Here is a 20,930-nt window from a genome sequence, read left to right on the forward strand (position 1 = left end):
AGCTTATATGAATACTTTCAGATGTTTATATATGTTGATTTTTAAGTATTTGGCAGACGCTTTTATCCAATGCGATATACATGAAAAAAACAAGTATAAAACAATCACTCTAAACATTCGCATTTAAGGGAAGAATGTAATACAAAATATCAATACAAAGTGTCAGAGTAAACTATCTGCTGCTGCAGCAACAGCGATACAGTCTGTAGGTCTCTAAGATATATATATATCTAATGTATTCGTACATTGTTTATGTAGGATATATGCATGTGTATATATAACCTAATCATATTGTTTATTGAATTTAAAAATAGCTGACCGTTTTTTCCCCTTCTCTGGGATTATATTCCCAGTTTTGATCTCGGACGTCTGGTCACTTATACCATATAATAATATTATATTACTGTTAAGCAAACTATTAATAATAAAACACGTGTCTTTTATCATAGCTACACATATGACAAAAAAGCGCGTGAAAATGAGTGGTATTCAGTGAGGTAAGATGAATTAAATACGCGGACAGTTCATTGCTCCTGCCAAATGAATTGCACTGAGTGGAGCGGATCACCACTCCAAGATGGCGGCCTCGCGTCTCGTCAGCGCCAGTAGGCAGTAGCGCTCCATGCTGCATCTACTTATAAGATGTCTATGGATAGAAGTACTGTAACTAAAACAATGATTTTCCACAATAAAGTATTGTTGTTACATACAGTATATTGGCAAAACCATCACTTGCTCCAAATTTACTTCCCAAATCCACATGTTCATAAACATTTAACTATCACATCCAGTAAAACCAAACGCCTCTAATTTTAGTAAAATTGCAAGGGTCGGGAGAGTCAAGGGCAGTTGCAAACAGGCGTGCTTTTAATTTGAAATTACTAGCCAAATTTTTTTCGCGCAATATGGTCGCCAGGCAACGGTAACTTGACAACAGAAGTGTACAGTTAGTCAACGATAAGTTACAGGAGCTTGTATGCGCAGGTAAGGTTATGTATGAATTAACTTAATTAAAATTGACTAAAACAAAAACAATGGCTTAAACAATAAACTTCAAAAGTAGAATAAACCATGACAGAAATGGCGATTTTTCAGTAGCCAACACCGGAAGTCACATGGAGAGAAGTACTTTAACGTAAAACAATGGTTTTCCACAATAAAGTATTGTTGCCACATACGGTATATTGGCAAAACTACAACCTGCTGCAAATTTACTTCCCAAATGTTCGTAAACATTTAACTATCACATTCAATAAAAGCAAAAGCCTCTTATTTGATTAAAATTGCAAGGGTCGGGAGAGTCAAGTGCAGTTGCAAACAGGCGTGCTTTTAATTTGAAATGACTAGCCAAATTTGTTTCGCGCAATACGGTCGCCAGGCAACGGGTTTTAAGGGATTTGACAACAAAAGTGGACATCTTGTCAACGATAAGTTACAGGAACTTGCATGCACAGGTAAGGTTGTATAAGAATTAATTTCATTATTCTTTGAATATCAAATTAAAAAGGATCACACAATATATATTTGGTCGACCGTTTTAAGTGGGGACTAAAAACCCGCCTTTTTAGCACAGTTTTTATCTAATTTCTCTGCCTTCTTGTTTTTAAATACACTGCTTGCTTATCTGTTTTATCCGGTGCTTTCATGCTTTTATTTCAATTTTATCTGTTTCTGTTTTACCTAGTGTATATCTAGTGTTCTTCATGATTTCATTTCCATTTAATTTTTTTATTATATATTCTAACTTTCTATTTTTATTCTTTTATTTTTTTAACTTATTTTTATACTTTGTAGCACTTTAAGATTTTAACAAAGTTAGTTACAAATGTTATTCATTATTCCATCCATCCATCCATCTTCTTCCGCTTATCCGAGGTCGGGTCGCGGGGGCAGCAGCCTAAGTAGGGAAGCCCAGACTTCCCTCTCCCCCAGCCACTTCGTCCAGCTCTTCCCGGGGGATCCCGTGGGGTTTTAAATGATGCTGATGAACCCTTTGTGTTCAAGCTGACAACACTAAGTGACCAATCTGCCAATAAGTTGAAGAAAATGAAAAACTAAAAAAATCTAAAATCCCTCTTAGATGCATCCATACATTTTCTACCGCTTATTCCCTTTGGGGTCGCGGGGGACGCTGGTGCCTATCTCAGCTACAATCGGGCGGAAGGCGGGGCACACCCCGGACAAGTCGCCACCTCATCGCAGCCTCTTAGATGCAATACAAACGTATTTTTGAAATCGCAAAGGTAGCTCTCTCTATAGAGATGAGTTGAGTTGAGTTTGAGTTTATTTGGAACGTGCATGCATACAACATGATACACCACAATTTCTAGTTTCTCTTTTCAACATGTTCGAAAAGGAGTAGGAAGAAGCAGATCTTATTTAATCCAACCCCTTTTCCTTTATATAGCAGTTGCTAAAACCTTTGTTAACTTTCTGTTCTCAATTTATTCACAATATACTCCATAAGCAATAACAATACAAATATATACATAATAATTGATGAAGTAAGTTACATTTAATATTGTGAGATGAGTAAGATTATCGTGAAAATGAATGCACGGATGGATGAGACAAGTTCAGAATGTTTATCATGGTTCTTCTTCTTTGTACTTTGTAAACACTAAGTTTGAAGAGTTTCTTGAAGCGGATTATTTTTGTCCATTGTTTGACTTCTTTGCTCAATCCAATCCATAATTTAATTCCACATACTGATAAACTGAAGGTCTTAAGTGTTGTAGGTGCGTACAAATGTTTTAAATTACATTTTTCTCTAACATTATATTTATCCTCTTGTTGAGAATAATTGTTGTATATTCTTGGGTGGCAGATTATAGTTAGTTTTTGTGTATAATTTTAGATATTTGTCGTGGAATTTCAGTATTTTTGATTCAATGAATAAAGGGTTTGTATGTTCTCTATTTCTAACATTATGTATTATTCTAACTGATCTTTATTGTAACACCGTTAATGAATGAAGTGTACTTTTGTAGTTATTTCCCCATATTTCTACACAATAACTCAGATACGGTAACACTAGCGAGCAGTAGAAAATATGGAGTGATTTTTGCTTTTTTCATTATTGACGTGTTTCTTGCTACTTTATGTTGTATATTGATGCTTAAAAGTATTATTGATGAATTATACATTTCAATAGAGAGTCATTATTTGGTAAGAGGTTTACTTTTGATAGAATTGTCAGTAATTTACATTTTACTTGGCTTTTAGGTATAATGTCAGGGACGGAAGCAGCGAACCCGGAGACCTCAAACATCCCCCAGTCCCAGAGTGAAGCTGACAAAGTAAGACTAACCAGGGAGTCCCAAGTCTACACTGCAACCAGTGAAACCCTTTTCCCCAAGGAGATAACACACAATAGAACACATGCATTGGTACGTATACCAGAGGTAGGACCAAGTCATTGTTTTGCAAGTCATAAGTAAGTCTCAAGTCTTTGCCCTCAAGTCCCGACTCAAGACAGGCAAATCTCGAGTCAAGTCCAAAATGAAGACTGGGATGTCTCAAGTCAAGTCCCAAGTCAGCATTTTGAGTTTTGAGTCCTTTGAAGTTCTTTTTACACAGATTGTGTCTGCTTTTAAAACGCTGTATTTATTTATTAAAACAAGTGCATTTGAAATTGCAGGGAAAAAATAGTGCTGACATTGCACTTCATATTAGCACTATTAACCAGTCCTTTTAAACATTTTTTAACTCATTCGTTTACAGAATAAACACGTTTGAAAAAACAAGTGCAACTGTACTTATTTGCACAAAAGTGTTAACATTGTATTTCCATGGCATATTGCATTGTAATTAGTTCCACAGCAGTTTCAATCCTGTTCTTACCTTATCTCATTACACATGAAAATCATAACAAATACCTGAACATAACAATGAACAGAGTTGTACTTTTTAGATGTCAGGGCCCTATGCAATATGTACACCTATTCTTAATATAGTGTACAAACCCCGTTTCCATATGAGTTGGGGAATTGTGTTAGATGTAAATATAAACGGAGTACAATGATTTGCAAATCCTTTTCAACTCGTATTCAATTGAATGCACTACAAAGACTGTATATTTGATGTTCAAACTCATAAACTTTTTTTTTTTTTGCAGATAATTAACTTAGAATCTCATGGCTGCAACACGTGCCAAAGTAGTTGGGAACGGACATGTTCACCACTGTGTTACATCACCTTTTCTTTTAACAACACTCAATAAACGTTTGGGAACTGAGGAAACTAATTGTTGAAACTTTGAAAGTGGAATTCTTTCCCATTCTTGTTTTATGTAGAGCTTCAGTCGTTCAACAGTCGGGGGTCTCCGCTGTCGTATTTTACATTTCATAATGCGCCACACATTTTCGATGGGAGACAGGTCTGGACTGCAGGCGGGCCAGGAAAATACCTGCACTCTTTTTTTACGTAGCCACGCTGTTGTAACACGTGCTGAATGTGGCTTGGCATTGTCTTGCTGAAATAAGCAGGGGCCTCCACGAAAAAGACGGCGCTTAGAGGGCAGCTTATGTTGTTCCAAAACCAGTATGTACCTTTCAGCATTAATGGTGCGTTCACAGAAGTGTAAGTTACCCATGTCGTGGGCACTAATGCACCCCCATACCATCACAGATGCTGGCTTTTGAACTTTGCGTCGATAACAGTCTGGATGGTTCGCTTCCCCTTTGGTCCGGATGACACAATGTCGAATATTTCCAAAAACAATTTGAAATTTAGACTCTTCAGACCACAGAACACTTTTCCACTTTGCATCAGTCCATCTTAGAGGATCTTCGGCCCAAAGAAGCCGGCGGCGTTTCTGGATGTTGTTGATAAATGGCGTTCGCTTTGCATAGTAGAGCTTAAAATTGCTCTTACAGATGTAGCGACGAACTGTGTTTAGTGACAGTGATTTTCTGAAGTTTTCCTGAACCCATGTGGTGATTGATATCCTTTAGTGATTGATGTCGGTTTTTGATACAGTGCCGTCTGAGGAATCGAAGGTCACGGTCATTCAATGTTGGTTTCCGGTTATGCTGCTTACGTGGAGTGATTTCTCCAGATTTTCTGAACCTTTTTATGGTATTATGGACCGTAGATGTTGAAATCCCTAAATTTCTTGCAATTGCACTTTGAGAAACGTTGTTCTTAAACTGTTTGACTATTTGCTCACGCAGTTGTGGACAAAGGGGTGTACCTCGCCCCATCCTTTCTTGTGAAAGACTGAGCATTTTTTGGGAAGCTGTTTTTATACCCAATCATGGCACCCACCTGTTCCCAATTAGCCTGCACACCTGTGGGATGTTCCAAATAAGTGTTTGATGAGCATTCCTCAACTTTGTCAGTATTTATTGCCACCTTTCCCAACTTCTTTGTCACGTGTTGCTGGCATCAAATTCTAAAGTTAATGATTATTACAAAATAAAAAATGTTTATCAGTTTGAACATCAAATATGTTGTCTTTGTAGCATATTCAACTGAATATGGGTTGAAAAGGATTTGAAATCATTGTATTCCGTTTATGTTTACATCTAACAAAATTTCCCAACTCATATGGAAACGGGGTTTGTACATTTTAACTGACCTTTATTTGACTATGTTTGTCTTTTTGTAGGTGGCTAAAATAAGCGGTGCTGTGTGTGATACATGGACTAACGTTACGTTTCTCTGTGTGATACATTGACTAGCGTTACGTTACTGTGTGTGATACATGGACTAACGTGAAGTGAAGTGAATTATATTTATATAGCGCTTTTTCTCAAGTGACTCAAAGCGCTTTACATAGTGAAACCCAATATCTAAGTTCCATTTAAACCAGTGTGGGTGGCAGTGGAAGCAGGTGGGTAAAGTGTCTTGCCCAAGGACACAACGGCAGTGACTAGGATGGCGGAAGCGGGAATCGAACCTGCAACCCTCAAGTTGCTGTCACGGCCACTCTACCAACCGAGCTAACAAACGTTAGCTTACATCCAAAACTTACCCTTTTTTGTGCAACTTCAAATGTTGAACGAAGTTGGAAGTTGTTGTGTCTCCAAATGTAATCTTCGAACCGCATGTTTTGCATACTCACAATTCCTTTTTTGTTGACCAAGTCGTAGTTTTTATACCCAAACAAGACTATCTTTGGTATCATTTTTCCTCACTGGCGCGTTGTTTGACAGCTCTTCTTCATTGACAGTACTGCAATTTGATTGGATGAATGCTGTGGGATGAAAACAACGTAACGCCAAAAAAACGGAAATGCTGATTATCGGTCCTGCTAGACACCGAACTCTATTTAATAATACAACTCTAACATTTGACAACCAAACAATTAAACAAGGCGACACGGTAAAGAATCTGGGTATTATCTTCGACCCAACTCTCTCCTTTGAGGCACACATTAAAAGCGTTACTAAAACGGCCTTCTTTCATCTCCGTAATATCGCTAAAATTCGCTCCATTCTGTCCACTAAAGACGCTGAGATCATTATCCATCTCGCCTCAACTACTGTAACGTATTATTTTCGGGTCTCCCCATGTCTAGCATTAAAAGATTACAGTTGGTACAAAATGCGGCTGCTAGACTTCTGACAAGAACAAGAAAGTTTGATCACATTACGCCTATACTGGCTCACCTGCACTGGCTTCCTGTGCACTTAAGATGTGACTTTAAGGTTTTACTACTTACGTATAAAATACTACACGGTCTAGCTCCATCCTATCTTGCCGATTGTATTGTACCATATGTCCCGGCAAGAAATCTGCGTTCAAAGGACTCCGGCTTGTTAGTGATTCCCAAAGCCCAAAAAAAGTCTGCGGGCTATAGAGCGTTTTCCGTTCGGGCTCCAGTACTCTGGAATGCCCTCCCGGTAACAGTTCGAGATGCCACCTCAGTAGAAGCATTTAAGTCTCACCTTAAAACTCATTTGTATACTCTAGCCTTTAAATAGACTCCCTTTTTAGACCAGTTGATCTGCTGTTTCTTTTCTTTTTCTTCTATGTCCCACTCTCCCCTGTGGAGGGGGTCCGGTCCGATCCGGTGGCCATGTACTGCTTGCCTGTGTATCGGCTGGGGACATCTCTGCGCTGCTGATCCGCCTCCGCTTGGGATGGTTTCCTGCTTGCTCCGCTGTGAACGGGACTCTCGCTGCTGTGTTGGATCCGCTTTGGACTGGACTCTCGCGACTGTGTTGGATCCATTGTGGATTGAACTTTCACAGTATCATGTTAGACCCGCTCGACATCCATTGCTTTCCTCCTCTCTAAGGTTCTCATAGTCATTATTGTCACCGACGTCCCACTGGGTCATTATTGTCACCGATGTCCCACTGGGTGTGAGTTTTCCTTGCCCTTATGTGGGCCTACCGAGGATGTCGTGGTGGTTTGTGCAGCCCTTTGAGACACTAGTGATTTAGGGCTATATAAGTAAACATTGATTGATTGATTGATCTAATTTGATCGGATGTTGTACTGACAGCACACACGCTGACAGACACATGCGTACACAATGAAGGATACGGAGCGCTCCTGAATAACTTTTTATTATTTGGGTTTTGGGGAAAGTGGCAAGTCTTGTCAAGTCAAAAGGCTCAAGTCCAAGTCAAGTCACAAGTCATTGATGTTAGAGTCCAAGTCGAGTTGCAAGTCTCTTTACATTTTGACAAGTCTAGTCTGAAGTCATCAAAGTCCTGACTCGAGTCTGACTCGAGTCCAAGTCATGTGACTCGAGTTCACACCTCTGACGTATACCGATACAAAAAACGATGCTGTTACGAAAATGTGTATTTTTAAATGTGCTCTTTGTCCACGCAGTCACTTGACTGGGTCAATGGAGTGAACTCAACCCTTCCTGTCTTCATTCTGCAAGACCACAATCAACTGGTGTTCCTCTATGCTGGAGCTCATGTCGCCATCATCTACAACCATACCACAAACTCCCAACACATACTTCAGGTAAAAACAAAAATCTTTGTCATGTGCTATATGTCAATACAATTCACTCTACTCTTGACATTTTTTAGGGTCACTGCAACCACATTTCGTGTTTGTGCGTCAGTCAAGACAGACGATGGATTGCAACAGCAGACCAGAGTTTGAAAAGCACCGTAATCATCTGGGATTCGTACTCTGGGTAACTATATATTGTTCATGTTTCTAACTCTTTTAAGGGCCCAAATATCAACACACTCTTTTCCAATAATATTCAAGTCTCAGATGTCCCACAATAGAGTAGATCAGTAACTCAACTTAAAAGCTGACCTGGTTTTGTGATGGAGATTTAAATTAAATTAAATTAAATTAAATTAAATTAAATTATAATTTAATTTAATTTAAAATTAAATTAAATTAAAATAAAATAAAATAAAATAAAATAAAATAAAATAAAATAAAATAAATTAAAATAAAACAAAATAAAATAAAATAAAATAAAATAAATCAAATAAATACATTTAACTTAACTTCATTTAATTAAATCAAATTAAATTTGATTTAATTTGATTAATCGATTTCGATTAATTTCATCGACTGACGTTGACTTAAGATTTTATGCTATGTTGATTTATGATTTGGGTTAAATTAAATTAAATTAGATTAAATTAAAATGAATTAAATTAAATTAAGTTAAATGACATTTGATTTATATTAATTTAATTAAGTTGAATTAAACTAAATTGAATTGAATTGTTTAAATTAAATTAAATAAAATTAATTAATTCCTAAAAACACCACAATTTTAACATGTAAAATGTCTTTAAAAACTAAAACAAACTTTAAAAAGGAAGTATTGTTTGAAAAATAATACAATTGAATTTACCACTAACAACTACAGTAGTTTTATAAAGTAAGGTCACAATAATGTACAACATTTTAATTTAATTTAATTTAATTAATTAAATTAAATTAAATTTAATAAAATGTAATTTAATTTAATTAGTTAATCCCTAAAAACACCACACTTTTAACATGTAAAATGTCTTTTAAAAACAAAAACTAACTTTAAATAAGAAGTATTTTTTGAAAAATAATACAATATAATTTACTACTAACAACTTCAGTAGTTTTATAAAGTAAGGTCATAAAAATGTACAGCATTTTAATTTGATTTAATTTATTTTAATTAGTTAATCCCTAAAAACACCACAATTTTAGCATGTAAAATGTATTTTAAAAACAAAAACAAACTCTAAATAGGAAGTATTGTTTGAAAAATAATACAATAGAATTCACCACTAACATCTATAGTAGTCTTATAAAGTAAGGTCACAATAATGTACAACATTTTATCTTAATTTAATTTAATTTAATTTAATTATTTAATCCCTAAAAACACCACAATTTTAAGAGGTAAAATGTATTTTAAAAACAAAAACAAACTCTAAATAAGAAATAATGTTTGAAAAATAATACAATAGAATTTACTGCTAACAACTACGGTAGTTTTATAACGTAAAGTCATAACAATGTACAGCATTTTAATTAAATTAAATTAAATTTAATCCAATTAGTTAATCCTTAAAAACACCACCATTTTAACATGTAAAATGTCTTTTAAAAACAAAAACAAACTTTAAATAAGAAGTATTGTTTGAAAAATAATACAATGGAATTTACTACTAACAACTACAGTAGTTTTATAAAGTAAGGTTATAAAAATGTACAGCATTTTCATTTAATTTAAGTTAATTTAATTTAAATTAATTTAATTGGTTAATCCCTAAAACCCCCACAATTTTAACATGTAAAATGCCTTTTAAAAACAAAAACAAACTTTAGATAAGAAGTATTGTTTGAGAACTAATGCAATAGAATTTACTACTAACAACTAATGTAGTTTTATAAAGTAAGGTCATAATAATGTACATTAACGCATATATCTTGGAGAGCAGACTTCTACGGTATCTCCTTCGAGCTTCTCTTCCGTCAAACACATCATCATCAGCCTCTTCATATTTTCATGAATAAATGTCCGCCATTTAAATATTATTTTAGCATCCTTGGTTGAATGAATTAATTATCCATGGTCCCCGGGATGACAGATAATTGACCAAGCTCCCATTTGCATTTTAAGATGTGTAGCAAATCCTTTGAATGTTTTTTTTTGTTGTTGTTGTTTTTAGCACGTCCCTTAAAAGAAGAGGAAGCAATTGTTGGAGATGATATACTTTTATAAAGAATCTCCAGGGACACTTGAGAGCAATCTTTTTTTGCATGATGGATATTTATAAATACCAACGTTTTTCTATTGAACTTTATTGAAATGTTGCAGCATTCCCGTGCACACTTTGTTCGACTGCCATTCTGACGGGGGAGTCATTGCGATAGCATTTTCGGGTGACACGAAGCAACTGGTGACACTAGGGAACGAAAAAGACCAAGTGAGTCACATGGCCTTGTTGAGTGTCAAATGTTTGTGGAGTCAAACATCCTGAACAGCATTGCATGACATGAAATTAGGCTTAATCAGCATGCTTTTTTGTCCACAGTGTGTGTGTATCTGGGACTGGACACAGGATACACAGGAGGCTCTGTGGCTCACTGTGCTCAGCCCGGAATATGGTTATCAAGTACGTTCCAATGCATCCCACTTCATTCTGCCTCGCACATCATTCCTACTAACTTGTTTTTCAGAACTACATAATTTTTAACCCATACAACAGCACCCAGCTGCTGAGTAGCAGTGAAAGTCAGGTGTTGTTTTACAGCACGGTAAGTGACACTTTTCAACACTTCTGTTATGAAAATTGTGCTACTTGATTGGAATAAATTGTCATTGTTGTTCTGTAGGCACAGAGCAGTTTGCAGTATGCTCCCCTCAAGATTATTAAGGTAAAAAGAGTAATTAAGTACACTTACAGTAGGCTGGCCTTGTATTGGGTACCAAAATGTTAATTGTGTATATGTGATACTTTAAAGTTTGTTGTTTTTGCTGATGACCTAAATATTTTTGTTGTGGGGAGGACCTGCAGAAGCTGATGGAAGTAGTACAAATACATTGAAATGAAAATGTATGACTGAAAATCAAATTCATGTTTTTTGGCAACCGGAAATGTGAAATTCATTCACGTTAAGAAATTGATATCGTAAAGCTTGAAAAAGAATATACGTTTTTGGGTCCTAGTTTAGGCCACAAGCTGTACTGGAATCTTACGTAAAATATTTGTGTGGCAAAACAGCAAGATGCATTGTAAGTTTTGAAAAAAACACCACATCTTGAACCATAAAACCTTGCACACACTAAATTATACACTCTTATTGCCATACCTTTATTACTGCATGTACGTCTCGGGATGCTCTCACAAGTACTATATATATATATATATATATATATATATATATATATATATATATATATATATAAGGAAGCGCGGCTCGGCATGTTCACAAATTAAAACATTCATCAAATCTAGCAATCAATCAATCAATCAATGTTTATTTATATAACCCTAAATCACAAGTGTCTCAAAGGGCTGCACAAGCCACAACGACATCCTCGGTTCAGATCCCACATCAGGGCAAAGAAAAAGTCAACCCAATGGGACAATGAGAAACTTTGGAGAGGACCGCAGATGTGGGCGACCCCCCCACCCACTGGGCGACCGGTGCAATGGACGTCGAATGGATCTAGCATAATATTGTGAAAGTCCAGTCCATAGAGGATCTAACATAATAGCGAGAGTCCAGTCCAAAGTGGGGCCAGCAGGAGACCATCCCAAGCGGAGACGGGTCAGCAGCGCAGAGATGTCCCCAACCGATGCACATGCTTTTTGATTGATTGATTGAAACTTTTATTAGTAGATTGCACAGTTAGGTACATATTCCGTAAAATTGACCACTAAATGGTAACACCCGAATAAGTTTTTCAACTTGTTTAAGTCGGGGCCCACGTTAATCAATTCATGGAAAAACGAGCGGTCCACCCCGGGACCCGACTCTGGAAAGCCACAGGACCTGTAACTTCCCTGGCTTTTGAGACTCTCCCGAAGGACAGTGCAGAGAAGACACAACAAACCTTCTTGTCTCTCATGGATGCACACCTGTTGTTGTTGAATCCAGACTACCCAATGCATGACATCAAGGCCACGGAACAGAGACACACTGCAGGCGTACACACAAACATGTATCCACAAAAATGTACGCAACACACACATACCCCACCCTCCCCCAATCCAACGCCCTCGACGCAAATACCATAGGGGGATGAAAGGACGGTCAGCGCCTGAGAGCTGCGGCCTTCCACCATGCCCCCTCACTCCCTCCCCTCTGTTGCTAGATATCTTGAGATGTCAGTTGTAATATGTATATGTGCTTTGCTTTTGAGTTTTTTTCCCACTCCAGATTGTATTATTTTTTACTCATCATTCCCCAGCGTTTTACCTTTTTCCCATCTTTCACGGGGCTTCTTATGGCGACTCATCAGCGTTCCTGTTCTGTAACCCTGTACACTGTTTGTTTGTCTAATCTTGAACGTGTTGTACTTGTGCAATGACAAAAAAGACCTATCCTATCCTATCCTATCCTATCCTAATCATGACCATGTTCTTGTTGGCTCAAAATTGCCACATTATACGTTATTGTTAAATATGTGCATGCTTTTTAAATATAATCAGATTTATAAGACTTGGTCAGAGGTTTTTCTAGTGACCTTGACAGATATGTTCCACTGTTTCCGCAGCTGGGTGATGAGGCCACCCTGAAGCTGAACGCGTCTCTGTTTCCGCAATCCACACCCGAGTACTGCAACATCGTGAGAATGGTACGCGGGCCTTTGAATCCCTCCGTGTTTCACTGGCAAGATTTCAAGGTGATAACGCCCACGGCCTCAGGCATCGTCATGATCTGGGAGCTGATGGAGGACTTGGTCTCCAACCGAAGCCTGAGCCGAGACAGAGTCAAGATCATCTCCCTGCAGGACCATCCCATCACACTGCTCACCGTAACAGACAGGTGCTTCCACACCGACATCCTTACTGCCATCTTGACTGTCTTCTAAACTCTGTTTTTTGTCCGCCGTGACAGCTGTATAGTCACCGGAGACACCCGAGGACATATCAACTTTTACGACGAAAACATGTTGCTTCTCACTTGGTACAGCAATTTGAACCTGGACGCAATTGTTTCCATTTCTTTTTCCAAAGAGTGTGCACAAGGATGCTTGGAGGATTGCACTGTGGAAGCCAAACCACTGCTGAGCAGGTGAAAGGAACAACATACAGTACATATTGTTATAGTTCTTAACATACTTCTTAATTTCTTATCACCAAATGACTTAATTATAGACATTTTAATACTGCAGTCATACTATAAACCCCGTTTCCATATGAGTTGGGAAATTGTCTTAGATGTAAATATAAACGGAATACAATGATTTGCAAATCATTTTCAACCCATATTCAGTTGAATATGCTACAACGACAACATATTTGATGTTCAAACTGATAAACACTTTTTTTGTTGTTGCAAATAATCATTAACTTTAGAATTTGATGCCAGCAACACGTGACAAAGAAGTTGGGAAAGGTGGCAATAAATACTGATCAGGTTGAGGAATGCTCATCAAACACTTATTTGGAACATCTCAAAGGTGTGCTGGCTAATTGGGAACAGGTGGGTGCCATGATTGGGTATAAAAACAGCTTCCCAAAAAATGCTCAGTCGTTCACAAGAAAGGATGGGGCGAGGTACACCCCTTTGTCCACAACTGCGTGAGCAAATAGTCAAACAGTTTAAGGACAATGTTTCTCAAAGTGCAATTGCAAACAATTTAGGGATTTCAACATCTATGGTCCATAATATCATCAAAAGGTTCAGAGAATCTGGAGAAATCACTCCACGTAAGCGGCATGGCCGGAAACCAACATTGAATGAGCGTGACCTTCGATCCCTCAGACATCAATCTCAAAGGATATCACCACATGGGCTCAAGAACACTTCAGAAAACCACTGTCACTAAATACAGTTGGTCGCTACATCTGTAAGTGCAAGTTAAAGTTCTACTGTGCAAAGCGAAAGCCATTTATCAACAACATCCAGAAACGCCGCCGGCTTCTCTGGGCCCAAGATCAGCTAAGATGAACTGATGCAAAGTGGAAACGTGTTCTGTGGTCTGAAAAGGATTTTCAAATCATTGTATCATTATATTTACATCTAACTCATATGGAAACAGGGTTTGTATTTTGTGCCTTATATTGTATACTCTTGTCTAAACTCCGGCATGTAATCTCCTGTCATTCATTCATCTCATCTCCCGTTTCATCTCTCATTACACATCCATCCATACATCCAGTTTCTACCGCTTGTCCCTTTTCGGGGGGCGCTGGAGCCTATCTCAGCTGCATTCTGGTGGAAGGCGGAGTACACCCTGGACAAGTCGCCACCTCATCACAGGGCCAACACAGATAGACACCATTCACACTCACATTCACACACTAGGGACCATTTAGTGTTGCCAATCAACCTATCCCCAGGTGCATGTCTGTGGAGGTGGGAGGGGCCTATCCCCAGGTGCATGTCTGTGGAGGTGGGAGGGGCCTATCCCCAGGTGCATGTTTTTGAAGGTGGGAGGGAGCCGGAGTACTAGATTAAATGCATTTAATCCCATCCTATTATACATACATACTTTTATCTCATCTAGTCTTTCAGTGCCTCTCATGACTCAGTTTCCTTTATCATTTCTCAAATCAGCCTTCATACCATAGATAAAATCATGTTGCATCTCATTTCAGGGCATGTGTCATGTTTCTTTCTCTCATATAATGTCATTGAAAGGTCATTTTCTTTAATCCGATCAAAAATCTTTCCTACCATCTCAACTATAATCTCATATGTCATCTGCCATTTAGTCTCCCATCTCATTTAATCTAATCCACTTTCTCATCCAGATTTGAGCAAATTAAGGCCCGGGGGCCACATGCAGCCCGTTAAGCTTTTCAATCTGGCCCGCCGGACATTCCCAAATATTTTTTTTTAGATCTTTAAGATGGAAAGTGTAGCTGCCATATGATGTTTTCTAATGACCGTAAGTCTTGAACTATACAAAGTATTTCAATGGTTGGAATCTGCGCTTTAGGATGATATACCAGTTATAAGGGTCATCTAATTAGTTACTATGGTAATCTACTTCACAGCAGCTCAGACGAGGCACCAAGCAGTGTGGGTGGGAAGCGTTTCCACAGACTCGGAAGGAGATTTTCACCAAAAAGTTCTAAAGTTTAGATATATCAGATGTATCAAATTGTTGGTGGGTTTATTTTGTAGCCTTTGTGTTCGTATTTCACTGTTCGTTGCATTTTTGTCGGGATTCACTCGATTGTAAAATATGTCGATCGAAAGGGGGTGTGACATTCTTATTTTGTCAATATTCAGTGTTTTATCGTTCATAGAAAAATGTAAAATTCCAATACATTTTTTAATTAAATAAGACATTATTGTGAGGTGGTGTATTAGTGTTCCTAAAAATAGATATACCGGCCCCCAGACTCATTTTTTTCTCCAAATGTGGCCCCTTAGTCAAAATAATTGCCCAGGCCTGTTCTAATCTAATAGTCTATTTTCCTATCAATTGTCACGTCTCAGATTTCATTTCACCCGTCATACCATCTCTTATGATCTCATGTGTTCCACAGGAACTTTGTGGTGTCCACAGTCAGCTCCACCATGGTTTATGTCAACGTTCAGAAGGGCACCTCCGAAGTCATCCTTCAGGAGAACTGCGACCCCCTCCACGCGGTGGCCTGCCATCCCATCCGGCCAGTTGTTGTCATGGGCAACCACAAGGGCACCTTAAAGGCCTGGGACTATGAACAGAAGCGAACCGTCCGTTGCAAGGTCTTTGAGAAAGACAAAGAGATCCAGTGTGTCACATTCGACCCTCAAGGTGAGACCGTTGATGGACTGATGACGTACAGTACCAACCACTGTGACATTCACTCAACAGGGCGCCACCTGGCTATTGGATTCGCAAGTGGAGCCGTTCACTTTCTGGATCCCGACACTTTACAGAGTGATCCAAGGGAATGTTTTGACTACCCCAAAGAGAGCATCAGCCACATGAGTTTTTCCTCAGACTCCTGCTACCTGGCCACTGCGGTAGGTATGTTTTATTCACTGTGCAGCGGTTCCTCGGGTTATCGTACGGCCAAACATTGTGCATAACAGACTACCGTATTTCCCTGAATTGCTGCCGGGGCGCTAATTCACTTAAAACCTCTTTTCACTCCGGCGTTTACCAAAGGCATGCAGTAAAGGCAAGCATAAGCTACTTATTTTAAAACCTCATCTCACTCCTGCGCTTACCAAAGGCATGCGGTAAATTTAGACCTGCGCTTAAAAATTTGAGTGTTATGTAAGGATACCATCATGAAAAGCACATTAAAAAAAACAAAACGTTATTATGGTCTTACCTTTACTTATAAATGAAGTCCATGCGCAGCTCCCTCCGATCAAAAGCATCGATAACTTGTTTATAGAAGTCTTCCTTATCTTTCTTCAATTTTCAAAGTCTCTCCTCGATGGAGATGGATATCTTCCTTTATTACCTCCTGCTTCGATTGAAAGTCCAGTTTAGAAAACTATTTTATTTTAGATATGGAATCCTCCATGTTAAAAGTGCAAGCGAGAGGAAAAAATAAACACACGCCGCTCACTCTTGCTGCTTGTTGTCACTTCTTCTGCAGCCGAGTAGTCGCAAGAAGGATCACTAGCGCCCTCTACCACCGGGAGGCGGGAGTCATTTAATGACTCGTATTTGACACACACAGTTACGGTATATTAATAAAACATAGCTGCTTACTGTTCTTTTTAGCATATTCAATAGATTGGACTTTAAATCATACTGAATAGCTCTTAATCTTCTTCCCTTTATGCGATTTCAAATTATTGAAATCGGCCTCCTCCATTTTGAAAATGATGACAGGTGAAGTGTCACTCCTGACGTGACGAGTTTGACCCGGCGGAAATTCTAGGCATATGCTAATTATTTTGCGAAACGAGTTTGAACCGGCGGAAATTCTAGACATGCGCTAATAAAAATAACATTTTGCGAAACGAGTTTGACCCGGCGTTAATCCTGAGCCGGCGGTAATGCTAAGCATGCGCTAATTATTTTGCGAAACGAGTTTGACCCGGCGGAAATTCTAGACATGCGCTAATAAAAATAACATTTTGCGATACGAGTTTGACCCGGCGTTAATCCTGAGCCGGCGGTAATGCTAAGCATGCGCTAATTATTTTGCGAAACGAGTTAGACCCGGTAGTAATTCTAGGCAGGCGCATACTATATACCCAGCGCCAATTCAAGGAAATACGGTAGTTTGTTTGTATCCTTCTGCGGAATGGAGTGGCCTAACTCAGCAACTCAGTCTCTGTGAAGAATAGATTGTGGTTCTTTTAGAGATGGGACTGTATAGATCAGGCCAATACAACTCGTGGCCTGGGGGCCAAATCTAGCCTCGGAATGATATTAGAGTTTAGTTCAAAACTTGGGAAACAAAATTTTTTGCAGCAAATGCCTAAAAACACTACAGTGCTCCCGTTGTGTAGAGGAACTTGGACAGCTGTAAACACATTGGCAGTTCTTTGCAAAGGTATTGATGTGTATTTCTGGTCTTGTCATTCTCGTCCGGACAGAAGGGTGACAGAGCAGAGCGGCTGTATCAAAAGAAATGTCGGGGATGCTTTACTGAACCAAAAGTTACTTTATTACAAGCGAGTGTCATTATACAGGACTGCAGTTCCTGGAGGAGGTCGGGTAAACAAAATTAGGCACTCTTAACTTGGAGGAGCCGAACCACAGTCTTATATTACTTCTTCCTCTGTCTGGGCGTGTGTTAATTCAGGAGAGTACAACCTGACTGTGTAAGTGACCGGAAAACAACCTCGGTATGTTTTAACTTAAACGTCGGCGTAAAGACTGACACGGAGTCTCTCCTCCAGGCTAGAGCTGTCACTTTTGCATTCCGAAGTCTGAATTTATTGCTTCTTCTCATGAGAGAGTTGACCCAGTCCACATACGAATGTCCAGGCTCCTTCATTTATTATGGGCTCAACCATTATTTACTTAAACCTGGTGATTCGCTTTCTCCTAGCTGAATATAAACATTCACCAGATGTAGAACATAATATGAGTTAATTAACTCATTTCAATATTTTAACCTTGTTAGCAAGCATAGAACACAGCGATCCTAACTTTGTGATTCAGATTTCTAGGTACCCCTTTAAGTCCTCTTCTTTGAGGCAGTTATAAATGTTTTTTGTGATGTGATTATGCAACTAAAGTGTTTCTGTAGCTTGTTTACTTCAGATGCAGTCAGTAGTAATTTGTTCAACTTGTGTAGTTACTAGTGGTGTTCTTGAAGGTTCCTGTGGAAGTGTTGCGCTTCCGGGGTATTCGGACCACCAATCACGGACATGACAGCTGCGTTCATGGTTCTGAACAATGATTTATTTTGCGATATGCGTCTCTTCGTGCTTTTCAGCCATCGTCTCTGAGTCAGTCTTGCTCTCGCTCGCTCTCCAAATCTCCTCTCCTTCCCGGCTGCTGCCTTTAACAGAGCGACAAGTGATTACATAAGCAGGTCCAGGTGGGCCCTCTACACACCTGTCGCTGATCTCGAAGCCGGTCCTGGCACACCTCACTTCGCTGCAGGTCCACAGGCCACGCCCCCATCCACAGTTCCATTTTAGGTCCTTTCCTTTTCATCATTTGGGCCAAAAAAACCCAAAGCAGGATCCACCCCTGCGTCAAATATTTTATATATATTTTAGGGTTGTACGGTATATCGGTACTAGTAAAGTACCGCGGTAATAATGAATCAAAAACGGTACTATACTCCCTTCGAAAAATACTGGTTCCATTTTAAAACTTTTTTTTAATTGATTAACATGGACCCCGACTTTAACAAGTTGAAAAACTTACTCGGGTGTTACCATTTAGTGGTCAATTGTACGGAATATGTACTGTACTGTGCAATCTACGTATAAAAGTTTCAATCAATCAATCAAATTTAACGGGCATAACGGCGCTCTTGTCAGGCTTGCCACTGACAGTTTGTTTGTGTTTTAGTTTTTCCTCTGTGTGTTTAGTATTTCCTGTTTTTATTTCCTGTTTTTAATTCCTGTCAGCGCTCTTATTTTGTCTGTTTCTTGTTTTTTTCCCTGTGCGCTGTTTCTCCTCAGCTGCGGCTGATTGGCACCTCGCCACACCTGGTGTTAATCAGCCCAATCCTATTTGTACCTGCTTTTGTCCTCCAGTCAGGGCTGGATTATGGTATTGTATTGTCGCTCCTGTTGTGTCGTGTCGTGTTGTGTCATTGCAGCATAGCGGTAAGATATATTTCGGTAGCAGTTTGTAGCTTACTGTCTTTTGTTCCCTGCTTTCAATTTATCTTTGTATAACACGTAACGACTTCTGTTTTCCTGCTCGCTATCCACTAGCTTCCACGCTAGGCCCCTTTTGTTTTTGGTAGCTTCCATGCTAAGCTCCTTTTGTTTTCTAGCTCCCATGCTAGCTCTTTTAGTTTGTTATCCGCCTTGTGCACGCTTTTTGTTGTACCCCTTTTGTTTGTTTTTTGTCTTAGTATTTAAACTAAATCATGTTTTCCTGCAAAATGCCTCCCTCCTTCACTGCATCTTGGGGTCCGTCAACAACTAACCCTGACAGCTCTGTTGTCATGTTGTGACATTACTGGTTTTACGAGCAGAGGAGGATGTTCTGCAACGCACAATCACTGAGTACTTACAAGCAGACAGGGTGTGTCGACAGAAAAGGGAGAATGGACGCAATTTGGTTTAAAAACTAACGATAAAGGTGAAGCTATAAGACTGAAACGCCGCTCTCCACGTGGTGCTTTGAAACATATCTAGCGAGCTCGCGGCAAATGTAAAGCCGCAGTCGGCAGTGTTTTAGTAGGCTGACCATATTGTGAAATCCCAAAAAGAGGACACATATATGCGTGCTAAGGCGGGCAACACGCCAAAGCCGGAAATAGGTGAAAATTGGCCAATGATACTTGAACTTGCTTTATAAATCCATCCATCCATTTTCTACCGCTTATTCCCTTTCGGGGTCGCGGGGGGCGCTGGCGCCTATCTCAGCTACAATCGGGCGGAAGGCAGGGTACACCCTGGACAAGTCGCCACCTCATCGCAAGGCCAACACAGATAGACAGACAACATTCACACTCACATTCACACACTAGGGCCAATTTAGTGTTGCCAATCAATATATCTATTTAAATGAAACATTTTTTCTCCTCTGTTGACAGCAGTGTTGGCGCTAGGAATTTTCAAAATGGGGTCCCATGGACCCCATCAAGTCATAAAAACGGGGTCCCACAGTAAATATTTGGGGTCCCACTTTTTTGTACGCGTTTTGAAAACAAATGATAAACGTATGCATTGTCCTGTTATATCTCACATTTTGTATTGTGTTTTGAAAAAAAGGTTGTCATAAACATTAATTAATTCATTAAGATAAATAATAAAAAAAGAAAACAAATTTGTATGCATATGTAAATGTATTCAGTTATAAACATTCATTCACTTTCTTCTTTCCTTCATGGATCCAAACTTTACCGCTGCTGGTTCTTTTTTCTATGTTTTTATCTAATAAGTTGTAGGTGTACTCCTCTCTGAGCTGCAACCTTATCGTGGTAGAGGAGTTTGCGTGTCCCAATGATCCTAGGAGCTATGTTGTCCGGGGGCATAAAGCCCCCTGGTAGGGTCTCCCAAGGCAAACAGGTTCTAGGTGAGGGATCAGACAAAGAGCAGCTCAAAGACCTTTATGAAGAAGAAAAATCATGGACCCAGATTTCCTTCGCCCGGACGCGGGTCACCGGGGCCCCCCTCTGGAGCCAGGCCCGGAGGTGGGGCACGATGGCGAGCGCCTGGTGGCCGGGCCTGTTCCCATGGGCCCCGGCCGGGCACAGCCCGAAGAGGCAAAGTGGGTCACCCCT

General features: G+C 39.3%; 1 protein-coding gene across 1 annotated transcript in view; it reads left to right on the plus strand.

Annotated features, from left to right (window-relative positions):
* Positions 1 to 1,379: 1,379 nt before the first annotated feature.
* cfap251 (cilia and flagella associated protein 251) overlaps positions 1,380 to 20,930 on the plus strand; it is a 53,001-nt gene continuing 33,450 nt past the window's right edge. The window contains exons 1-12 of the mRNA XM_061902257.1: positions 1,380 to 1,454; positions 3,226 to 3,389; positions 7,792 to 7,932; positions 8,001 to 8,110; positions 10,247 to 10,355; positions 10,464 to 10,544; positions 10,609 to 10,686; positions 10,765 to 10,806; positions 12,653 to 12,924; positions 12,997 to 13,173; positions 15,603 to 15,853; positions 15,914 to 16,065. Of these exons, the coding sequence (XP_061758241.1) occupies positions 3,231 to 3,389; positions 7,792 to 7,932; positions 8,001 to 8,110; positions 10,247 to 10,355; positions 10,464 to 10,544; positions 10,609 to 10,686; positions 10,765 to 10,806; positions 12,653 to 12,924; positions 12,997 to 13,173; positions 15,603 to 15,853; positions 15,914 to 16,065 (1,572 nt within the window). The 5' untranslated portion in view covers positions 1,380 to 1,454; positions 3,226 to 3,230. The remainder of the gene's footprint in view (positions 1,455 to 3,225; positions 3,390 to 7,791; positions 7,933 to 8,000; positions 8,111 to 10,246; positions 10,356 to 10,463; positions 10,545 to 10,608; positions 10,687 to 10,764; positions 10,807 to 12,652; positions 12,925 to 12,996; positions 13,174 to 15,602; positions 15,854 to 15,913; positions 16,066 to 20,930) is intronic.

This window comes from Nerophis ophidion, linkage group LG01 (genome assembly GCF_033978795.1).
Source record: "Nerophis ophidion isolate RoL-2023_Sa linkage group LG01, RoL_Noph_v1.0, whole genome shotgun sequence".
Classification (NCBI taxonomy): Eukaryota; Metazoa; Chordata; class Actinopteri; order Syngnathiformes; family Syngnathidae; genus Nerophis; species Nerophis ophidion.